Below are 24123 nucleotides of genomic sequence, written 5' to 3'. Positions count from 1 at the left end.
ATGGACAGGCCACGAGGTCAGCAGAACTGCACTGAAGAGCCTCCTCAGCCACATTCTTCCGCAGTGATCCTGCACAATTTCCCTCACCCCTGCCGTCCTTATTTTGTCAGCAGGAAAATGGTGACAGCACTATCTGCCTGACGTTGTGGGAAGGATCAAAATGAGAAATCGCATGGGAAAACATCTCAGGAACTGAAAAATGCTCTACAGATGTTGCTATTGCTGTTGCTAAATTACCACAGACGCACATCTTCCGCTGCAAGACAGCTGATTTTAAGTCAGTGTGAGGACTTTCCTGATACAAATTGTAAAGTACAAAGCAAATCATTAAGTACACACACTGTATTTCTCCTCTCTTAAATTCAGTGTGTTACTAATACTCACTTGCTGAGAGAAAAGACATCTTCCAGGTATTACACACATATTGGTTCAGAATTTCTCTCCATAATCTCTGGGGCCTCAAGCCAGATTTAGCCCTCTTCCCCAGTCCTCTACCCAAACTCCTCAAGTCCCACAGAATGGCCCTTCACTACCCAATCCTGCCTTTATATATCTCAGAATATCAGTCTTTCTTCCTCACACGTCCAGCCCCTTTCTTCCCAACAGGCCAGGTATCTCTCTGACTCATCACCACTCATCTTTCTCTGCCTCCGCTGCCACGGCCCACATGCTCTTTGCCCTGGTGGGACACATTCTCCTTCATCAAGCCCAGGATTCACCTCAGTGATCAAATGCCCAGGCCGTCTCTAGCGCCATGCCCTCTATCCCTCTATCTGCTTAGCTTCCCCCTTCGACACTCAGCCCTCTTCGCCAAGAAGGCAATCTCTCTCTCTTCCTCCCCTCCCTGCATTGGCCTGGTCAGCTCCCACTGGTCCTTCAGACGTTGGCTCAAATGTCACTTTCTCAAAGAAACCTCTCCTATTTGCTGATCCCTCCAACATGCTGTGTCATCTTGTTGTATACCCACATGGCCCCCTGCTTCCCTGGAACGTAGGTATGTGTTGACATGGCGGTATGGTACCTGTCTCCTTGGCATTGTGGAAGGACCACAAGGAAGGAACTGGGTCTCCCTGGCCCTCCACACTGTCCTCCACAACTGCCAAGGGCCTGCCACATAGTCAGTGTTCAATGAATAATTGTCAAATAGATGAATAAGTGAACTGAAACTGAAAATATAATACAAACACACACCCCAGAACTGAGAGAAACCCAAATCACAGATACCTTCCAGAATCAACACATTCCAGAGAAATATCCAGAGTGTGTATCTTCACTAAAACTCTCCGTCTCACTTTCTGACTATATAATTCTGACCCTTAGCTCAGAACTTAGAGAATTTCTAAGGTGCCACCCTCTTCAAGAAATAGCACTAAAGGGAAAATTAGTTTACGCGGGCTGCGGTAATAAATACCACAGCTTGGACAGCTTAAACAACAGAAATTTATGTTCTCACCATTCTGGAGTCCAGAAGACCAATATCAAGGTGTTGGTGGGGTTGGTTGCTTCTGAGGCCTCTCTTCTTGGTGTGTAAGTGGCCATCTTCTTGCTTGGTCCTTTCATGGTCTTTTTCTCTATGCCAGTACGTGTCTGCTGTCTATTCCTATGTCTAAATTCCTCCTTAATTTTTTTTTAAGTATGTTGGTCTTGAACTCATGACTCTGAGATCAAGATCTTAGCTGAAGTTAAGGGTCAAACACTTAACCAGTGGAGCCACCCAGGTTGCCCCTAAATTTCCTCTTTTATGGAAACATCAGTCATTTTGGACTAGGTCCACACTAACTGCCTCATTTTAATATAACTATGTCTTTAAAGACCTTATCCCTAAATATGGTCCTGGGAGTTAGGACTTGAACATGTGGATTATGAGAGGACACAATTCAGCCCATAACAAAGGGTACAAATCAGTTTTATCTCATCAGGTTAGAGTGAACTTCCTAATTTTTTACTAGCTCAGGCATTCTAAGTCTGAAAATATCCCTGTGCAAATTAAGAGTACACCTTCTCATGTGTGTTAAGAAATATATAAGAAAAATACATCAAAGTCTGTGGGGAAAAAAAACAGGAAGATGAAAAAAGGCAATTTAAAAAGGGGGGGGGCGGAGCCAAGAGAAGTGCTTCCCAAGCCACTGTCATGTGACTAAGAAGAAAAGCACACACTCGACTCTTTGATAAAGCACCTGCTTATCGAGGCATCTGTCCTCCAGAAACACTTGCCCTCCATCAGCATAATTGCTATACAGCTTAGGTGTCATCAGATAAACATTTTATTTGCTGTTTCAGGATCCCCGTGTGAACGCATTTTTCCGACAGTGCCAAAAAAGAGAGAAAGATATGTCTCAGTCACCTACCTCGAATTTCATCCGCTCTTGTAAGGTAACATGACATGCAAATCGTTTCCGTGTTTCCAGGGCAGAAACAGGCAAAAGAGACCTTGACAGTTTCCAATGAGTAGCAAACTAAGAGACGATTTTTAAATGCCTTATCAATTCAGAGAGTTATTTCTCTGGTTATTTCTCATTTCCTAATGAGAAATGGTTATTTCTCAATTCCTAAACTGTTTCTGCCTGTTGTTTACAAAACAAGCAACCATCAGGGTTTTTTCCCAAAATAAAAATGATTGAAAATCAGAATCAATTGATTTTAAATTAGATGATTGCATATCAGGTCCTCGCAACTGTGTCCCAATGCCACATGGCATGTTAAGTGTAATGAAGAATAAAGCCAGATAAAGGTGAGCTAGAGGATTCATATTTGAGTTCTGAAGCACATCACATGCTTTAAATTTAATCAGTGCCCTTTCTCTCCCACTAACTTACTACAGAACTTACTGAATGTGGAAAAGATTCATGCAATCATGAGTTTTCTGCCTATAATCTTGAATCAGCTCTTCAAGGTGCTGGTACAGAATGAAGAAGATGAAATAAGTACAACTGTGACCAGGTATCTCTCCCATGGTCTTAGGAGATGAGATCTTACTGTCTGTGAGTGCACAAAACTGTGATGATAAGGAAATGACCACCCACGTGTGCATGCGTGCATTTCACTTGAACATATGTCTCAGATTTTAAGTATATTTCCACTCTTGAGTTCTTGACTTCAAATCTGTTATCATTTGGATAAAGCTTCAGACCTCTTTTTTTAACTTTCCCTTTTGTTTTTTCATTAAGCTTTTTATTTTGAGATCATTATAGATTTGCATGCAGTCATGATGCAGAGAGATACCCTGTTCCCTTTACCCAGTTTACTGATGGTACCATCTTGCAAAACTGGAACGTGGTAGCACTACCGAGATATTGACATTGATAGAAACAGACCGTGGAACATTTTCATCACCACGGGGATCTCTCATGTTGCCCTTTATACAAAATTACTTCCCTCATGCCCCCAGCCCACACCCCTTAGCCCTGGTAACTACGAATCTGTTAAAATTTTAGATAGATACATAGACAGACAGACATAGACAGACAGACAGACAGACAGATAGATAGATAGATAGATGATAGATAGATAAACAGAGAGACACATAGATAGATAGGAAGGACATCTGGGGATTTTTTCAGTTTGGGGTAGATTTTAGGTGAACACAAGTTTTTATTTCTTTGAAGTAAATGCCGAGTGCCATTGCTGGGTCATATGATAGTTACATATGCATTTTTTTAAGAAAATACTGAATTGTTTCCCAGAGTGGTTGTACCATTTCACATTCACTCTAGATTTTTTAAAATTTTTTTCCCATTTTATTTATTTTTTTCAGCATAACAGTATTCATTGTTTTTGAACAACACCCAGTGCTCCATGCAAAACGTGCCCTCCCTATTACCCACCACCTGTTCCCCCAACCTCCCACCCCTGACCCTTCAAAACCCTCAGGTTGTTTTTCAGAGTCCATAGTCTCTTATGGTTCGCCTCCCCTCCCCAATGTCCATAGCCCCCTCCCCCTCTCCCAACCCCACCTCCCCCCAGCAACCCCCAGTTTGTTTTGTGAGATTAAGAGTCATTTATGGTTTGTCTCCCTCCCAATCCCATCTTGTTTCATTTATTCTTCTCCTATCCCCCTAACCCCCCATGTTGCTTCTCCATGTCCTCATATCTAGATTTTTTAAAATTTTTAATTGTTATCTCTTTAAATTTGTCTGTATTACATTCTTCCAACATTACTAATCTGTCTAGTGATTTTGATGAACCTAATTTCCTCTCTATAGAGATACTATTTTATTTCATTTTTTTTATTTATTTATTTGAGAGAGAGAGAGAGAGAGATCACAAGTAGACTGAGAGGCAGGCAGAGAGAGAGGGGGAAGCAGGCTCCCTGCTGAGCAGAGAGCCCGATGCGGGGCTTGATCCCAGGACCGAGATCATGACCTGGGCCGAAGGCAGAGGCTTAACCCACTGAGCCACCCAGGTGCCCCTAGAGATACTATTTTAAATTAGTTAAAAGCATCATATATGTCTAATGTTCATTAAAAAAAAGAAAAGCAGTCACAGAACTCTGGAAAAAAAATTACTCTTGACATTGAAATGTGTCCAGAACTTTCACAAACCTGTAAGCATATTATTAATCTCTTTCAGAATGAAGGTCTTTAGTCTTGTTTTTAAAGCAGCACCCTGAAACTCTAGAAAATTAAAGTATGTCTAACAATCCCACCACAGCCAGTTCTAGACCCAGATTAAAAATCCCCAACTGTGCCTTCAATTGAGGCTCTTTTCAGCGTGAATATATGGGTCTTCGTGAATAAGACTCCTCAATATTTTAACAGAGATGTGCTGAAATTCCCAAACATTCCAAAATGCTACAGCCATGGGGCAGCTGGACGTATTAACATGAAAATTGTACCCTCACTACTGCTAGAAACACTTCACCAGCTAAGATGGGAAATAAAAACAAAACCCCGAATCTCAACCTAATGGCTTTTTACAGAAGTATATGTACTGCCGCCTTTTTGAAAGGGAAGCTCTCTTTAAAAGGACTGTGATAATTAGAGGTTTGAGATACCAAAGATGATCCTTATTCCAAGAAGACAGTGTTAACCAACATGCAAGCCATTAAGAGTCTCCAGTGTGATATTGCTGGCATAGATATTCCTTGTATCTTAGTGTTTAGAGATTTCAAGGCTTGGAGATGGTTCACGGGTAATATAGATATTGGGGCATCTGAAGGGGGAGTCTGAAATTGGTTCCTGCATTCATTCAGTACCTATTAAATACCCAGTTTATGAAGCACTCCAGTGCCCAACCAAGTTGTATTTTCCCACCTTTTCCAGAAAGACCACTAAACAGTTTTGTTTTTCCAGGGTTTTGACGGACATTGTGGCCAAATGCCATGAGGAGCAGCTGGACCACTCCGTGCAGTCGTACATTAAGGTACAAAGTTTCCACTTGGACCCTGGGTGTATCCCCTTGTGCTGTGTGATTTGTCTCATTTCCTGTCTGCAATAAGTGGGACCTTTCTCCCTTTAGCTGGATGGGGCTCACCACGATAATATCAAGCATTCCCCTTAGCTACTTAGAATTCCATCTCTTTGCATTATGGTCAAGACATATTATTTAAATGTATAATAACATGTACCTGTGCAAATGAATATTTATATGGGAGGAAAGAGCAGAGAAAGAGAAGAGAAAATGAAAGAAGGATTGCCCTCTTGAAGTTCACATTACAAATAAATACAATTCTTGTGTAAAGTTACGGAATATTTTCCCTATTGGTTTGTTGACTGCTCTGTGTTTCTTCTGTAATGTTTTCTTAGCTCTTTTTATTGTTTTCTCAGGCATTATTTCATTTTCCCAGTTACTGTATATTTGTACCTGCTTCTGGTATGTTAAGTCCTTTATCCTCGGGCATGATCCACTAGCCCATTCCATCCCTGTGCACTGCTTCCAGCGTCCTTTGTCAAGTGTTCACTCAGACATGTTCATATTCTCATTTCCAGTTGGCCTATGAACTAATGCCAGTGAACTTGTGATGATGTTTGCACATTAGAGTTCCTGCCTAAATGTCATCTTCTTGAATGAAAAGAAAGAATCCATCCAGAGAGAAATGAGAGAGTCTTGTATTACTTTATGATGCATGGAGGAGCTCAATTTCTATTTTTTTCTGTACAGATTAAACCTTTTTGAGACACAGAACTTTTTTAATTTAAAGAATTTATTCCATTAATCTATACCAATAAACATATATTCCTATGATTTAGACATCTAGAAAGGTGACTAGAAAAGAATGTGGGGGTTTCTGTGCTGGAAATGAGTGAAAAACAAAACAAAACTTCCCATGAAATTTCATTCTGGAGTGAATCTCTCTGAAGGACTTTTACATTATGGTTTTATATCTGCATAATTTCTACTTGCCTGAAATTTCTACTAAGCCTGAAATACTCAAGTATGAGCATGTGCCCTTCCTTAAAATAGCCCACCTGCCAAAAATAGTTACTTCACAATGGTTTCCCTATAGTATAATTTTATCCAACACGATGTACATTTCAGTTGCTTAAAGACAGTTGACCTACAAATGCTTGTTTATTTTTCTCTCTGTTTAAGACAGAATGGTAGCATACTTTAATCCAGTACTGATGAATTTACATTCAACAGAATCATCTATGGAACTTTCTCTCAATGCTTAACTCAAGTTTTCCATTTCAATCACCAAAGGATCTAAGAAGAAAACAATTCCCCAGTCCATATTACACAAAGCCATCCTCATTTCAACACAAGTATTTACCTCGTTCCAATGGAATCGTTGAAGATTATGTTAAGAACCCACCGATGCTATGACTGCTTTTGTGACAGCCAAAGAAAGTTCCTTATGAGAACCTTAAATCAGCTCTCAGGCTCATTCTGTGATGCTCTTGAAAAGGTGTATTGGAATGCATCCTGGTATGGTCTTCATTTTTAACCAGGATGTTTGAAATCTCTTGATGTAACAATTTGATTTTGCAATATAAGAGATTGCTTATTTGGTTTGCTTTGAAGTGGGTGAAATCCAGAAATGTATACCTAAGTGAGATTTCAAGCTTATAACAATTCCTAAAGGTATTTCATAAAAATATTTTCACATATCTGAAGTGGACACACCCTAACAAATATTATCAACCGGAATTTTACTCCAGAAAGAACACTAAACTAGCACGTGGGAAATTAGACTCTAGTCAAGGCTAAATAGTTAACTTGAGTAATCAGCCTCTCTGGACCTCATTTTTTCTCCTCTGTGAAGTGAGAAGGGAAGGACCTAATGAACATCTAGCTCTATGATTCTGTGATTGATTGACCTCCTTGTTGCAGTACATGGTTAACAGACTAAACCTTGACTAAGGAGTCTGATTTTTTTTAATTCCCTGTGGAAAAAAAGTATCTTTTAACATTTAGATGAATATTAAGGCCTATATCTAGGTGTATAATGAAAACTGAGGGGCTGGTACCAATACATGCTTTGATGTCCTTGAAAGATGTGATATATTCAATGGAATTTATATACATTCAGGAGCAAACTAAACACCATTTCAAGTTCAGTGGTGCTAAATGCTGCTAACTCACCCTATTTACAGTATCCAAAATACACGCATATACCATGTCTTTTGCAAAGATGTGTGTCTCAAGTCAATCTAATTAAATGCCATGGTTTATTGCAATTCATGGCACTGACATGTTCCAGCCAAAATTTTAAAATAAGAATATCTCACAGCTAGTTTTAATGCTGTTGGTGTTAAATAACTACATGGGACCAGGTAGCTGGTACCCTCACATGAGTCACAATTCATGAGGGAAAAAAAAAAAAGTCATATTACTCCTGATTTGGGCCAGTTTCATTATCTCTTAGCTTCATCTTTCTCCTCTGCAATGAGCTTGGAGAAGTCAGGCTCCATCAAAGCAACTTAGGTGTCTATGAGTTGCAAAGTTCAAAGATATGATTATAAATCCTAATGTGAATGGGCTCCTGCTTTGAGTTTCTTGCCTGCCTTCACTCTTGATTATAGTGAAGTCTGGGTGGTGAAGATTATGAAGAAATAACCTTTCTTGAGGCAAAACCAACTCATAAGAAAACTAGTATAATCAGGGATAAGCATTTTATATTTAAGATATGTGCATAAATGGGTACTGATACCCTTAAATTCTAGGAAGAAATACTGAAAATTAAAACCATTACATACATTCAGAAATGCACCCCAAAACCAGACTTTCGAGAGAAAAAAAAGTGAGCAGCATTTGTTATCTTACTGATGGCCAACGTTCATGAACCCTTTGTTAGCTGTGTCTGAGCATGAGGTGAAAGAAACTGGGCGTGTGGGGAGCTCACCTACTGGCCTCTGGAAGGCACCTGCTTCCCCACTTGGCTATTTGAGTGGGTGCTCTACCCTTTCAGGATGAAGAAATGCTACCATGTCACCTGTTACCAGTGGAAGGAAGGAGAAGGGGAAATGTGTCCTGAGTAGGTGGGTCAAAGCCCTCCATGTTTCCTTGAACCTGCTAAATTGCTCTCTGGCTCTTTCCTTTGATTTCTGCAAAAAGAGTTTCAAGGAGAGCTTAGGTGAGCTGAGCCCTCTCTGTGCAAAGCCCTAAATAGGAACGACTGTGTACTACTCTTATCATTGGGCCTTCATTGATTTCATGACAAAATCTGGCATGAGCAGATAATTGTGAAATACGAGTTATTCGTGTAACATAATTTTTGACGCTTTCTTTTTTTTTTTTTTTTTTAAGTCTTTAACTTTTTTCACTTTCTGGGTTTCCTTCAGTTCGTGTTCAAGACCACGGCATGCAAGGAGAGAACAATACATGAGGAACTGGCTAAAAATGTGACTGGTCTTTTGAAATCAAATGACTCAACAACAGTAAAGCATGTCTTGAAGGTAAAGAATTTGAAACAATCCTTCAACTGCTAGCACAAGAGATCGCTTGCTCTCATCCCTGGAAGATAATAAGACTCATTGATTTCCATAGATCTTTTCTCTTATAGTTTCTGGCATAAGTGTCATAAATTGTATTGAAACTGTAGTATATAATATTAAGCAAAAAGAGATCTGTGTCAGAGGAACAGAAAATATACAGTGGTCCCGAGTGGAGTCCATTGGCCCACAGACAGAATGAGTAACTATTGAGAATCATCTGAAACACTCAAAAGTGCTAACTGTAGCAAAAATAAAGTTTGTGGGGCTTTTAGGCACCGTAAGAGGAAATGTATCAACAAAAGTTTTAATGATGTATTAATGAATATGCTAACAGAGAGGAAACAGACAAAGCAGCCGTGGTTTGACTGCAGAAAGTTGAAACACATGCATTTGTAGGTACATAAAGAAGACATGGTGAGAAGCTTATAAATAGATGACTAAATTATTATAGAAGAATGGACTTGGTCCCTAGTTAAATTAATTACCTATCATGACTTGATAGATGGATGATTGATTAGTATGTAGCTGGAAAGAGAGGCGGGATCAATAAACATCAATATTAGTTCCCTAAACTCAAATTATTCTGGGCCAAGCAGTTTGTTTAAATTAGTCTTATGAGTATATTCATTCTGTCCATGCAACAAAGATGTTCCAAGGGCCCCCCATGGGACAGGCACCAAACTCAGCATTTGGCAGGCATCAGAGAATAGAATAAAGACCTCTACCCTTGGGAAGCTTGCATTATAATGGGGGATAAAAACAATAAATGACAGACATAGTAACAAAATTAATTAAATTGTGTATTAGAAAGTGAGAAGTGCGGGGCACCTGAGTGGCTCAGTGGGTTTAGCCTCTGCCTTCGGCTCAGGTCATGATCTCAGGGTCCTGGGATCGAGCCCCACATCGGGCTCTCTGCACAGCAGGGAGCCTGCTTCCCCCACTCTCTCTCTGCCTGCCTCTCTGCCTACTTGTGATCTCTCTGTTACATAAAGAAATAAATTACGAAGTAAAGTAAGGGAATGATTAGCATTCATTTGAACAGAATTCAAAATTGTTATCTATGATGGAGAAAATGGGAGGAAGGCATATTCTTTAAACTGTACATGGACAACATATACTTTCTGTATCTGGATAAGAATGACCCTTAGACCCAAGAAAAAGGGACCTTCATGCAGGTACATGTTTTGGTTTTCTCTAGCTACACACCTCCCCATAGGAAAAGGTGGGAGAGAAACCAAGAGAAATGCCCATTGGGAATCCCTAACTCCCTTAAGGATCCCCAGGAGACTCCTGCCTTAAGGGCTTACTGGCATATTCCAGGTTCTGCAAAGGCCTCTTTCCTAAGTCCATCCTTCAGAGGGGAAATCGTGATGCCAGAGTTTAACTCCAGGCTGGAGGAAGAAGCACCTTAAAGTGGAAGAGAGTCACTGATCTGTGGACAGCACTCACTTGTGCAGACTGGACGGTCATGTGTGCAGCTGGCCCATCCATTCCAAAGTACATTTTAAAATAAAGATTTATAATATTACATGTTGTAGAGCACAGAGTTATCATTATTTTGCTGTAACATAATAAATTTCTTACTGTCTTTTCTTTTTCTAATAGCACTCTTGGTTCTTCTTTGCAATTATCCTAAAATCAATGGCTCAGCACTTGACTGACACAAATAAAATTCAGGTAAGATCATAGGTAATACAATATTATCCAACAATTGTGCTGATGAATACGCTGTCATTAGTACCATTTTTATTTACTTCCTAAACCTTAGCAATTTATGTAAATTGCTTTTTAAGTGAGAGAAATGATTGTGTGTGTCAGTACAGGTCCTTCAGAAACCAGGATAAAATTAGAAGTGCAAAAAGATGAGGGGGAAGGACAAAAGGAGCAGGAAGTTGTTGTTTTTTGTTTTTTTTTTAAGATTCTATCTGTGAGATACAACGGGAGGAGAGAGCATGAGAGGGGGAGGTCAAAGGGAGAAGCAGACCCCTGGCCGAGCAGGGAGCTCCATGTGGGACTAGATCTTGGGACTCTAGGATCATGACCTGAGCCGAAAGCAGTTTCTTAACCAACTGAGCCACCCAGGCGCCCCAGGAGCAGGAAGTTCTAACACCTGTGGAAGGAGATGGAAAGGAAGGAAGGAGGGTTGGCCAAAAATCACTCTGCAGTGGGAAGACTTTGGTTAGGCCAGTGGGCAATCTGAGATCAGAGAATGTTCGTTGGGAGACTCCTGCATGGGGCTGATGGTCTGGTCTGATGTCTCTGCAAGCTCAGTTATTAACTTGAAGCAGTCTCGGGAAAGTGTGGCCTTGGCATGAGCACTTGAATGGATCCTGAAGTTTAGCAATTATTTATATTCTTCCTAGTAGATTTTTGCCTTGAAGGAACATCTGAGCTGTGCATATCCATGGCTGCCACAGTCCTCTGTTTGGACCATGTGCTCTTGAACCTGCTCTTCCACAGTATATCTCAAGGCCCTACATGATCTCATTATTTCCCTTCTCTTCTGTCCATTTTTCACCCCCTCACCCTCGGCCAGCACCTCTGAAGGTCTTGATGACTTACCACACTGTGGTGAGACCCAGCCCTCAGAGTGGTCCAGAGTGGTCTCAGCCTCTGGTAATCACACTCTACCCAGATTATTTGTAGTTATAATTGGGTAAGGAGGAATAAGAAGGACTTAAGTAGATTGACCATCTGAGTTCCACAGAGACTTCTCTGCACTCCCATAGTGGGTAAGACCAAGGGAAACCTCTGACTCCACACCTCTGCCACCAAGAGAGTAAATGAGAATACTGTTTTGGGTGGGGATGGTGGTGAACAGCGATATCATCTTTATTTTCACTCTTGATCAGGAAGGGGCAGTGTCAGACATTTCCACTTGGCCTTTTGCACTCGGAAAGTTCCACACGCCAAGCATCCACTGTAAGATTACTCCAAATGCCAATTATGTCAATGCATAATGTATAAATACACATTTGCATCAGTAAATAACTGTTGGGTGGATCTTTGAGACCAGTGGACCCACAATTAACAGAATTATAGTCAGGACTCTTACCGGTCCCTGTAAGTTCCCACTCTAACAGGGTAAATGTCATGATTCTTTCGGCCTTCAGATATCAATATCAACTCAGATCTTGTGTTTAATAGTGCTTGAAATATGTGAGTAATCCCCTCTCTTTAGTGTGGTCACCTGAGTAAATAGCTGTAGGGTCACTTGTAGAAGGACTGACAGAATCATGGTGGTATATACTTACTGAAGTATTGCGGGGGTTGTCTTTTAGAGACTCCCTCTCTTCTTCAATCAGGGTGTACCAGATCAGAAATTGACTCAGGTCCAAGAACAGAGAAAGGCATCATGAATATTTTTTGGAGCAAGCATCCTCGTCTTCCTCTGATAGTCCATTCCTGCCCTCTTGGTGGATTAAACATTGTCATTGTTGGTTGCTGTCTGTTTTTCCCAGAGGGAACCCACACATTATTAACTAGCTCTACAACTCCATGAGAGTCTAGCCCCTTTGGCTGCCCTCTAACCTTGCCATCTGTTAGGATAATCACAGCCCTCTGGCTTCTAGAGGTTAAGTAGCATCACATGGCCCCTGCTACTTTGGTGAACATCATCTCCATGGCTGTTAGTGAGACAGCACTGTGAATGCCTGTCTCACCTGCAGATGGGAGATCACTGATCTTCTGAGGGATGTCGGTCCCAGCAACTTCTTCATGGCTTTGGTGTGGATGGTGTGTCTTCCGGACCTTCCTATAGAACTTGACCATCCAGTGGGCCTTCTGGTCTCAATATATGCATTCCTATATATCCACTTTCCTCTGCCTCTTTATTCCTTCCTCTGTCATTTGCAAGGGCACCTCAAGCATTCTCATTTTCCTTTGCTTAGAATGTGCTATCTCCAGGGTTCTAAGAGCCATCCTAACAATGAGAACAGGATCAATTCATCCCAAGTCCTGATAAAGTACCCCATGTCAATGAGTTTTAACTTATTCACTCTCCTTTATGGCCCCCTTATCAAAACACATTTAACATTCAATCTTAAAGGAACTCCCATAGCTCCTGCTTGGCACAGGTCAGCTAACTCTTAGAGCTCCTTGGGGTATATTCTCATATCTTCTCAGGCTCAGCAGGTTCATAGCTGGATTAAGCTGGGACTTAACCCCAGTTATTAGCCTGGGCTCCAGGGGAGGAGAAGAGACATCTCCTGAAGGATTTGCCTAATGCCTTGCAGGGAAAGGTTTTTGCAGGGTCTCCCACCTGGGAGAAATGTGATCTCCTAGTAGGGAGGTGTAGGACACTTATACTAGTGCTGAGGGCTCAGGGAAATGTGCAGAGCCACCATGCTGAGGTCAACCACCCAGATGTCCCCAGCCATGCTTCCACACCACAGGTCTCTCCAGCCATGGCTTGAACCAAGCATAACAGATCTCCCTTGGCTGGACATCAACTCTGGAGCTCCTTAACTTATCTCTAAGGTCTTATATTTGCTTTTCAGCTGTATCCACTCTCCCTCTTCCAGAGATAAAAAACCTCCTGTCAGGAAGGAAGAGAAAATCTAATGTGAAGATAAAAATGATCCCTATCTCTCTGTTTTTAAGCAGTGTTGGAGTTAGGAAACTTTAAATCCTTGCCCTACGACTAACTTGATGGATGATAAAAAAGACATTTAATATCTCAGAGCCTGTTTTCTCATCTGTAAAAAGAACAGGTTGGACTAAAATCCTTTCATTCCCATGAGTACATGTCTGCTCAAATAGGTCACAGACACGCTTATGAACAGTTAAGAATAAAGGAATTCATCATGGGCCATGTCTTTGCATCTAACAATTTATCTTCATCGATTCCAGTTGCCTTCTCACTGTCCCCTTCAGGCGCAACTCCACACTCCAGTTTTCTTCCAGGGACCATCACCTTCCAGTTTTCTAACCATCTCCCTGCATCACAGTAGGAAAGACCTGATATGATCATTTGACCAAAAAGCATTCATAATAAACACCTCTGAAGCTATCTGCATTTTCTTTCTTTCTATTTTTTTTTCAATTGGGAAGTGTATGGCTTTTCCCACCATTAAAAGAGTTTTTGTCATCGTGGAGTGTGGGAGATTTGAGGATGTCAGAAAAGATGCCTGGTTAAGTCCCCCAGGAGGCAGAGAGCACCTCCCCGTGACCTCTGCTGTCTTGACCAAGGCAAGCTTCTGTTTACAAGGAAATGTTGGGTGCCTTCTCTGCACTCATCTCTAGTGGCAAAAGGTTCATTTTACTGGCTAACCTTTTGCTTCCCATAACCTCTTGTTCCCAAAAACTGCCAAATGTCTGAATGTCAGCTCATGCATTCTGTGGCTGCTCCTGGCGAACTATGCAGTACTATAGCCCAGATTCTCCCAGCCTGTTTTGTCTCTTTTGCTTGAGATTAGACTATGCCATCCCCTTGCCCCCTTTCTTCCTCTGTCTTGAGACAGAAATCCACAATCCTTAGAGCAGAAATTCTCCCACCTTGAGCCTTGGAGATATACTTCTGGAGAACAGTTAAAAATACTACTTGTGTATTTACCAGTCAGAACACCTTTATGTTAAGAGTGGGAGTGGACCCCAAGGGGAGTTAGAGAGGAAGAGAAAAAGAGAAACAGGGAACATCAAAGCCCAAGGTGTCAACACGTGTCCTTGTGTGAAGACAATGTCGGTGCTGGTCTGTTTCATGCATCTTAGAGAATTAACAAAAGGAAAAGAGGAAATCTACAAATGTGCTTTGATTATTTAAAAAGTGAATGTTGCTTTCGTGTAGAAGAATTGTTTACTCTTATTTCCCACGGTATATGGAGCAGAATGAAAATGATGCATGTGATTAAATTCCTTGGGTTTATTTGTTGTTAATTTAATTTAACTTCCACACTAAGTGTTAAGTATGCATGGAGAGTAACCATAATATCCCAAAACTCTATATAGCAGTGTCCTGGTAAGTTGACTTTAAAAAAAAAATCCAGTGCACAGAAGCACCTGAGGGCCTTGACTTAGTTAAAGAGAAAAGAAAAGAAAAGAGGAGAGGAGAAGAGAAGATAAAGAAAAGGAAAGGGAAGGGAAGGGAAGGGAAAGGAAGGAAAAAGAAAAGAAAAGAAAAGAGAAAGAAAAGGAAAGGAAAGGAAAGGAAAGGAAAAGGCAGTTGTAGACCAAAGCAGCCTCCCATAGTGGAACTTATGTATGTTCTAAGTGATTCCTATAACTTCATCCTCCACAGTTTTTATTCAGCAGCACGGAAGGCTGGGTGCAGAGTATCTTAGAATTACGTAGTCAGTCTATCTCTAAATTTTGTGTTTCCATCTATAGTGAAAATGTAGGTCCAATTTTAAAACCAACTTGTCAAGGTGAATCAATTTTGCCTATCTTGTCCAAAGGACTGGGTAAACTCATGAACTACAGATAGATGGGAAAACTTAGCTGCCTGAAATTCCCCACCCTGTGTAGGAAGTGCAACAGGAGGAGAAGATTCCTGGACCTGAGGGGTGGTCTTTGGGGACCCAGAGAGTGTAGGTCCATCCATGTATCTGGTGACACATCTCTTGACTATGAGTTCTCAGTGGCACCCGCTGCAGCATATGCTGGGACTGTGAGGTTAAGATCACCTTGTACAAACGTACAGCTACAGGATGAAGAAGGGTTGAGGATCTGATGTAAAACACGATGATTATAGCTAATAACAGTGTGTCGTATGATTGACATTGCTAAGAGTAAAACTTAAATGTTCCCACGCACACAAAAATAAAGATAAATATGTGAGATGATGGATATGTTAATTAACTAGATGGAAGGAATCTTTCACAGGGCACATGTATATCAAACACCACAATTTTAGGGGCACTTGGGTGGCTCAGTCAGTTAAGCGTCTGCCTTCAACTCAGGTCATGATCTCAGGGTCCTGGGATCAAACCCCGAGGCTCCCTGCTTCTCAAGAGCCTCCTTCTCCCTCTCCCCCTTTCGCTATCCTACCCTCCCCCTCTACTCTTCTCCCTCTGACCTCCCCTCTGCTTGTGCTCTCACTTGCTCCCTCTCTCTCAAATAAATAAATAAAATCTTTTTAAAAAAACACAATGTATGCTTTAACTGTCTTATGGTTTTATATGTCAGTTATACCTCAATAAAGCTGAAGTCAATTTTTCAGAAAAGACCACCTGGAACTTACTAGAGAACATTTTAAGCCAACATCTGTACTCACTCAGTTACTCATTCATCGAACTTTAATATTTGGGGCATGCCTAGTCTTAAAAAAATCAAAATAATTGATTTTAAATTAAATAGAAAATTATGGGGTGCCTGGGTGGCTCAGTCATTAAGCGTCTGCCTTTGGCCCAGTTCATGATCTCAGGGTCCTGGGATAGAGTCCTGCATGGGGTTCCCTGCTCAGCGGGAAGCCTGCTTCTCCCTCTCCCACTCGTCCTGCTTGTGTTCCCTCTCTCACTCTCTCTCTCTGTCAAATAAATAAAATCTTTAAAAAAAAAATAGAGAACTATGTGTTGATGTAAATCTAGAATAATATTCATTATAATTATTTTTTAAGAGAGAAGGGAGGGGAATTAAGATGTGAGAGGTCATAGAACATGTTACACTTCTACACTGTTTGAATAATTTGCAATTAATATGTATTTTACTTTTTTTTTTTTTAAAGATTTTATGTATTTATTTGACAGAGAGAGATCACAAGTAGACAGAGAGGCACGCAGATAGAGAGAGAGAGGGAAGCAGGCTCGCTGCTGAGCAGAGAGCCCGATGTGGGACTCGATCCCAGGACCCTGAGATCATGACCTGAGCCGAAGGCAGCGGCTTAACCCACTGAGCCACCCAGGCGCCCCTGTATTTTACTTTTTAATGAAAAAGTGAAAAAATCATTGGGCAAAATAGAAAGAAAGATGAAATGGAAATGATGGAAATCATTATCTTGAAATTAAAAGGGCTTCTATTTTATTATCACTTTCAAGTTTCCAAAAGCACTGTCTTTGATGTTACATAAAATGAAATCAGTCTTTCAGTTTCTTTTTTTTCCAGGCTTAGGATTTGACATGTCACATTATAAAGAAATGATTCATTTTTTTTCCTTAGCTTTCTCGGACTCAAAGATTTCCTGAATCTTATCAGAATGAGTTGGACAATCTTGTCATGGTCCTATGCGATCACGTGATTTGGAAATACAAGGATGCACTTGAAGAAACAAGAAGGGCAAATCATAGCGTTGCCAGATTTCTTAAGGTACAGTTCTAAAAGTTTGCCATTCCGTTCAAGCCTTCGTGATCTTGGATGTGAGCTACTCCAAAAGTTAATCTATTCACATCTCCATGTATGATAAAAAGTCAAAACTAGCACTATTAGGTGAATACTTCTACTGATGCGTCATACTTTCTAATATTTGTTTTTTCCAATTTGGAGTCACATAGAACAAAAAACAAGTTTTAATAAAAGTAACCATTTGACTATTGTCAAATCATAGTACTTCTAAACATTGTTAAAGATAAAAACGAGGTTTTTAAAGGAAAAGCTGCACTGTGGCAAATGATCTTGGGCATTTCTGCCCTTGATTGGCTATAGTTCCAACAATGTCAAATAGCTGCTTTGGGAACTTTTGGTAATTCGACATTTTTGTTATGTACTAATCACATTTTTAAAACAAAGTATTGAGAAACTACTTACTAAACTCCATACACACACATACACACACACACACACACACACACACACACACACACACACACACACATAGTAGTATAGTTATGTTTCTTTGGATTAGAGATGGAATTGAGGGAAAAAAATATGCTTAGTCAAAAAAAAAAAAAGCAATTGTAGAATGAGAGTATATCATTAAAGAGATAATGCACTGAACTAGAAAGTTGTGCCTGGGTGGCTCAGTCTGTTAAATGTCTACCTTCGGTTCAGGTCATGATCCTGGGGTCCTGGGATCAAGCCCTGCGTCAGGAGCCTGCGTCTTCCTACACCTCTCTCTGTCCCCTTCCCCCCTCGCTCTTGCTCCCTCTCTCTCTCTGCTCTCTCTTGAATAAATAAAATCTTTAAAAATATATATATCCAACTAGACATTGGGGAGGGGAGGCGAACCATAAGAGACTATGGACTCTGAAAAACAACCTGAGGGTTTTGAAGGGTCAGGGGTGGGAGGTTGGGGCAACCTGAGGGTTTTGAAGGGTCAGGGGTGGGAGGTTGGGGGAACAGGTGGTGGGTAATGGGGAGGGCACGTTTTGCATGGAGCACTGGGTGTTGTGCAAAAAGAATGAATACTGTTACGCTGAAAAAATAAATAAAATGGAAAAAAAATATATATATATATCCAACTAGAAAGATAATGGTTTTCAAATCTTTTTTAAAAAATACATCCAACTAGAAAGATAATGTTTTTCTCTTATTCCTTCTTTTGCTCAACTATTGACTATTGTAAACTTGATAAAACCACTTTTCTTTTAACTTTATGATGCACACTGGAACATACTGGATAAGTGTAAGAATACATAAATTAATACTAACTATATAAAGAAAGCTAAGAGGCCATGGAGGTAGATATAAATTTAGTCCAAATTATCTTTGATGAGTTTTAATCCAGTTAAATCCATTTTTAATGTATTAAAATTATATACTCTATGTGGTCTCATCTAAAATTCACTGTTTTTCTTCAAAATTTTGCCTCTTCTTTTTGCCTTTTTCCTGCTTTTGAAAGAAAAAGGAATGGTCAGAATTAGTGATGAAGAGGGTAAAAAAGAAAAAAATTCATTTTCTACCACATTTTAAGACCTATGAGAATAAAGTTTGTTACTATGCCAATAGTTTATTTGAGGTGTTTGATAGAAGAAGAAATTTGAGAAAAAATGATAAACTTTCCAATCTGTAAGCAAATTATGTTTAAGAAACATCTGCAGTATTCTTCCCTAAATTGCAAAGAATGATGAATAAGCAAGTCTTTTAAAAAGTGAAAAGAATCGCCAGGTTTACACACTTCACAGCACTCACGATAGCACATACCCTCCCCAATGTCCATAACCCCCTCCCCCTCTCCCAACCCCACCTCCCCCCAGCAACCCCCAGTTTGTTTTGTGAGATTAAGAGTCATTTATGGTTTGTCTCCCTCCCAATCCCATCTTGTTTCATTTATTCTTCTCCTATCCCCCAACCCCCCATATTGCTTCTCCATGTCCTCATATCAGGGAGATCATATGATAGTTGTCTTTCTCCGATTGACTTATTTCACCAAGCATGATACCTTCTAGTTCCATCCACATCGTCGCAAATGGCAAGATTTCATTTATTTTGATGGCTGCATAGTATTCCATTGTGTATATATACCACATCTTCTTTATCCATTCATCTGTTGATGGACATCTAGGTTCTTTCCATAGTTTGGCTATTGTAGACATTGCTGCTATAAACATTCGGGTACACCTGGGGATGAAAAAATGTTCATCATCACTAGCCATCAGGGAGATTCAAATTAAAACAACATTGAGATACCACCTAACACCAGTTAGAATGGCCAAAATTAGCAAGACAGGAAACAACGTGTGCTGGAGAGGATGTGGAGAAAGGGGAACCCTCTTACACTGTTGGTGGGAATGCAAGTTAGTGCAGCCACTTTGGAGAACAGTGTGGAGATTCCTGAAGAAATTAAAAATAGAGCTTCCCTATGACCCTGCAATTGCACTGCTGGGTATTTACCCCAAAGATACAGATGTAGTGAAAAGAAGGGCCATTTGTACCCCAATGTTTATTGCAGCAATGGCTACGGTCGCCAAACTGTGGAAAGAACCAAGATGCCCTTCAACGGATGAATGGGTAAGGAAGATGTGGTCCATATACACAATGGAGTATTATGCCTCCATCAGAAAGGACGAATACCCAACTTTTGTAGCAACATGGACAGGACTGGAAGAAATTATGCTGAGCGAAATAAGTCAAGCAGAGAGAGTCAAGTATCATATGGTCTCACTTATTTGTGGAGCATAACAAATAACATGGAGGTCATGGGGAGATGGAGAGGAGAGGGAGTTGAGGGAAATTGGAAGGGGAGATGAACCATAAGAGACTATGGACTCTGAGCATAACAAATAACATGGAGGACATGGGGAGATGGAGAGGAGAGGGAGTTGAGGGAAACTGGAAGGGGAGATGAACCATAAGAGACTATGGACTCTGAAAAACAACCAGAGGGTTATGAAGGGGCGGCAGGAGGGGGGGGGGTGGGAGGTTGAGGAACCAGGTGGTGGGTAATAGGGAGGGCACGTACTGCATGGAGCACTGGGTGTGATGCCAAAACAATGAACACTGTTATGCTGTAAATAAGCAAATAAAAAAAATAAATAAATAAATAAATAAAAAAAAATAAAATAAAAAAATACATTATATGTTTATAAAAAAAAATTGGAAGGGGAGGGGAACCATAAGAGACTATGGACTCTGAAAAACAACCTGAGGGTTTTGAAGGGTCAGGGGTGGGAGGTTGGGGGAACAGGTGGTGGGTAATAGGGAAGGCACGTTTTGCATGGAGCACTGGGTGTTGTGCAAAAACAATGAATACTGTTATGCTGAAAAAATAAATTAAAAAAAAGTGAAAAGACCTTTTATCTACCCTCCTTGGTTTAAATGCTCTATACTTGGAATAAATCTGATTCCCTTAGAGCACATTTATACAAAAGTTGCTTCTTGTGGTACATAAAATTACAATGTCTCACTTGGGGGCAATAAAAAATGTCCAAGATTGAAAAGGACAAGATGGAGTAGAAGGCTAACATTGGTACCAGTCATTTTGTTAAATTTGTGGGTAAAAAGCATGGACTGACAATAGATAAAAACAAACATACTCTCTATGTCTATAGTCTTAAAAGTCTATAAGATTATATAGATATGTGGACTGCAAATCAAAAATAAAACTGAAGGGGCGCCTAGGTGGCTCAGGGGGTTAAAGCCTCTGCCTTCAGCTCAGGTCATGATCCCAGGGTCCTGGGATCGAGCCCCGCATCGGGCTCTCTGCTCAGCAGGGAGCCTGCTTCCTCCCTTCTCTCTCTCTCTGCCTACTTGTGATCTGTCAAATAAATAAATAAAATCTTTAAAAAAAATAAAAATATAAATAAAACTGAAGTTTATAAGTGGAAACAGTTTAATATATTGTACATTATAAAAGTCCACTCTCCAAGCATGGTTGTCTTTTTTTTATTATTTATTTAAATTCAAGTAGCCAACATATGTTCGGTCATTAGTTTCAGAGGTAAAGTTCAGTGATTCATCAGTTTCATATAACACCAAGTGCTCATCACATCATGTGCCCTCCTTAATGCCTGTCACGCAGTTACCTTATCTGCTCACCTATCTCCCCTCCAACAACCCTCAGTTTCTTTCCCATATGTAAGAGTCTCTCATGGTTAGTCTCCCTCTGTGATTTCTTCCCATTCTGTTTTCCCTCCCTTTCCCCTATGATCCTTTCTGCCAAGCATGGCTTTCAAATTTGAGTTTCAATGGTATTTATTTGACACTGAAAACTTTTAAAACATTTTGTAAAGATTATTAGATGAATCTTTTGAACTAGGAGAGGAAAAGGGAAAAGGAGAGAGAGGGATTTTTTTAAGTATAAAACTGAATGTAGTCATTTGGCACAATGCCTGTGAACTGATGAACTTTGAGCTTTCAGCTGCTCGACATTGCTCATTCCTGCTATTGGCATTATAAATATCTTATATTCCCAGAAATATGATAAGGGTTATTTGCTCAGTTTGGGCTTCAAATGACTTTTGCCTCTTTTGGTTATTAAATCCTACATTAGTAATCAAATAACCATGAATGAACTGGCTTTGGAATTTCACAACTGGAGTATAATTTTCACACCATAGTTGTGCCAAGATTGTTTTCCAAGAATGGAAAGAACAGTATCTCTGTTGTGGGCATATAAAAATGCCCTAGGTGGGAATGTGCCTTCCTTTATATCATGTTATGGGAAAGTAATATTTTTTTATTAGCATATAGTATGTTATTTGCTTCAGGGGAACAGGTCTGTGAATCATCAGTCTTACACAATTACCAGCACTCACCGTAGCATATACCCTCCCCAGTGTCTATAACAGCTACTTTATCCCTCCCCCCCAACCCCCCCAGCAACCCTCAGTTTGTTTCCTGAGATTAAGAGTCTCTTAAGGTTTGTCTCCCTCCCTGGTCCCGTTAGGGCATGGTGTCATGCGGAGCAGGGAGTGGGAAAAATGAAACAAGATGGGACAGGGGAGGTAAAGTAATATTTTTTAACAAATAAGCCAAAACCTTGTCCATTTCTCTTATTGTTCTCTCCTGAAAGTAGATAGGATACAAATGGACCTGTGACTATCTATGGAGATTTTGTCAATTTTCTTTTTACTGCCAGTCTGGGTCGCAACTCCAGTTACCTGAGCGAACCCATCTAGATACTCTAATTATAGAGGCATAGTACCAGGGAGATAGCAAAGGAAATTTCAGTGTGATTTGTATTTTCCTGCTCAGGCAGACATTTTCTTTTGGCACATGTGCCTGACTGATCACTTTTTTCAGTTAACTTTGGACAACATTTGGCAATCATCTAATATAGTTGAGAGTCTTGGTTTGTAGCAAAATATGTTTAATAAACATCTGTGATATTTCTCTGTAAACATCACAAGAAGGTGAATAAGTGAATGTCTGAAAAGGAGAAAGTCACTGTATTTGTTTATTTGACTTAAAGGTTCTATGATTTTTAATAAGTAAGTGTTTTCTACAGAGCTTATCCATGTAAAAGTTGCTGTGGGTGGTACCTAAGCTAATATCTAGCACAGGAGTGAAAGCAAGTATCCAAGATGGAAAGAAAATAGTAGGACCAGTGGTTTTGTAAAAGTTGCTGTGGGTGGTACCTAAGCTAATATCTAGCACAGGAGTGAAAGCAAGTATCCAAGATGAAAAGAAAATAGTAGGACCAGTGGTTTTGTAAAACATATAAAGAAAGGGCAAGGATTCTCAACTGGTTCATTTTACAGTTTGGGGTTTCATACCCTTCACCAAATGCATGATAGACTAAAATCATTATTATCCTCACAATTGGTTAAATAAAAAATATTCTTTTATTACAACAATATATTTTTGCACATAATTTAGAATATTTGGCTTTTAGTTTATTAAACCAAACTGAGACTATTTTGGTAGAGTATAAGCTATCCTCCAGATCAGGAATCTGCAAACTTTTTTTGTAAAGGGCCAAATACTAAACATCTTTAGCTACACAGGATATATAGTCTTTGGCACAAATACTCCACTTAACCATTGTAGCACGATAGAGCCATAAACCGTTCACCATAGACAATATGTAGATGTTTGAGTGTGGTTATGTTCCAATAAAACTTGATTTACAGAAACAGACAGTGGGGACACTTGGGTAGCTCAATCTAAATGTCAGACTTGTGATTTTGGCTCGGGTCATGATCTCACAGTGGTGAGATCGAGCCCCTTGTCTGACTCCATGCTCAATGGGAAGTCTGCTTGAGATTCTCTATTCCCCTTAGAGCTTCCCCCACTTGTACCCTCTCTCTCTCAAATAAACAAATCTTAAAAAAAAAAAAAAAAAGATAAGACAAGCAGTTTGGGCTGATGGGCCACAGTTTCCCAAATCTTGCTACAAATTATTTTTTGTCACTATAAACTTAATATAAATTATTTTTAAACAAAAGCAAAGAGGCCCCTCTAGACTTAAGCAACGGGGTGAAGAGCTTCTGCACTTGGGCCAAGTAATGAGGAGATGGACCCATGACAGGAGAGGCACTTGATGAAGCTTGACTTGTAGGAGGGCTTTCTTCAGGCAGAAGGCTGATTCTGCTGATCTTATATCCTAGGATATATATCCTTTTTCCCTCACTGCCCCTTGGAAAGAGGATGAAAAACTTACCACATAGGTCTTTCTTCAATCTTAGAAACACTAAATGGGTTTTCCTAGATTCCCAGGGCAGGGAGCCTTCTCCCCATCTTCCCTGTCACTAAGGCTGTGGTTTGACCTCCTTCAAAAACTATCACATCTGCTCTGCAGAATAAGAACTGTCGCCCCTGGAAGGGACAACTTCCACTACTCTGGTTCAGTGACAGAACTCACCAACCCCTTCTCCATTGAGTCAAAGAGCCGTTGTGTCTTTACCATTGACTCCCCAAGGTTCTTTTTCATCTGCATTTTTATTGAGATGCTTCTAGAACCCACAGTTGTATTGGATGGTCCTCCTCTGTCTGTAAG

General features: G+C 40.2%; 1 protein-coding gene across 10 annotated transcripts in view; it reads left to right on the top strand.

Moving 5' to 3' along the window:
- DOCK10 (dedicator of cytokinesis 10) overlaps nt 1-24123 on the top strand; it is a 278280-nt gene that overhangs the window by 208210 nt on the left and 45947 nt on the right. For all 10 annotated transcript variants that reach the window (XM_046018397.1, XM_046018398.1, XM_046018396.1 and 7 more), the window contains exons 23-28: nt 2281-2373; nt 2822-2940; nt 5292-5361; nt 8724-8837; nt 10482-10553; nt 16968-17114. In XM_046018397.1, the coding sequence (XP_045874353.1) occupies nt 2281-2373; nt 2822-2940; nt 5292-5361; nt 8724-8837; nt 10482-10553; nt 16968-17114 (615 nt within the window). The remainder of the gene's footprint in view (nt 1-2280; nt 2374-2821; nt 2941-5291; nt 5362-8723; nt 8838-10481; nt 10554-16967; nt 17115-24123) is intronic.

Source organism: Meles meles, chromosome 9, assembly GCF_922984935.1.
Source record: "Meles meles chromosome 9, mMelMel3.1 paternal haplotype, whole genome shotgun sequence".
NCBI lineage: Eukaryota > Metazoa > Chordata > Mammalia > Carnivora > Mustelidae > Meles > Meles meles.
The sequence above is the reverse complement of the archived record's forward strand: the minus strand, read 5'-3'. Positions and strand labels throughout refer to the sequence as shown.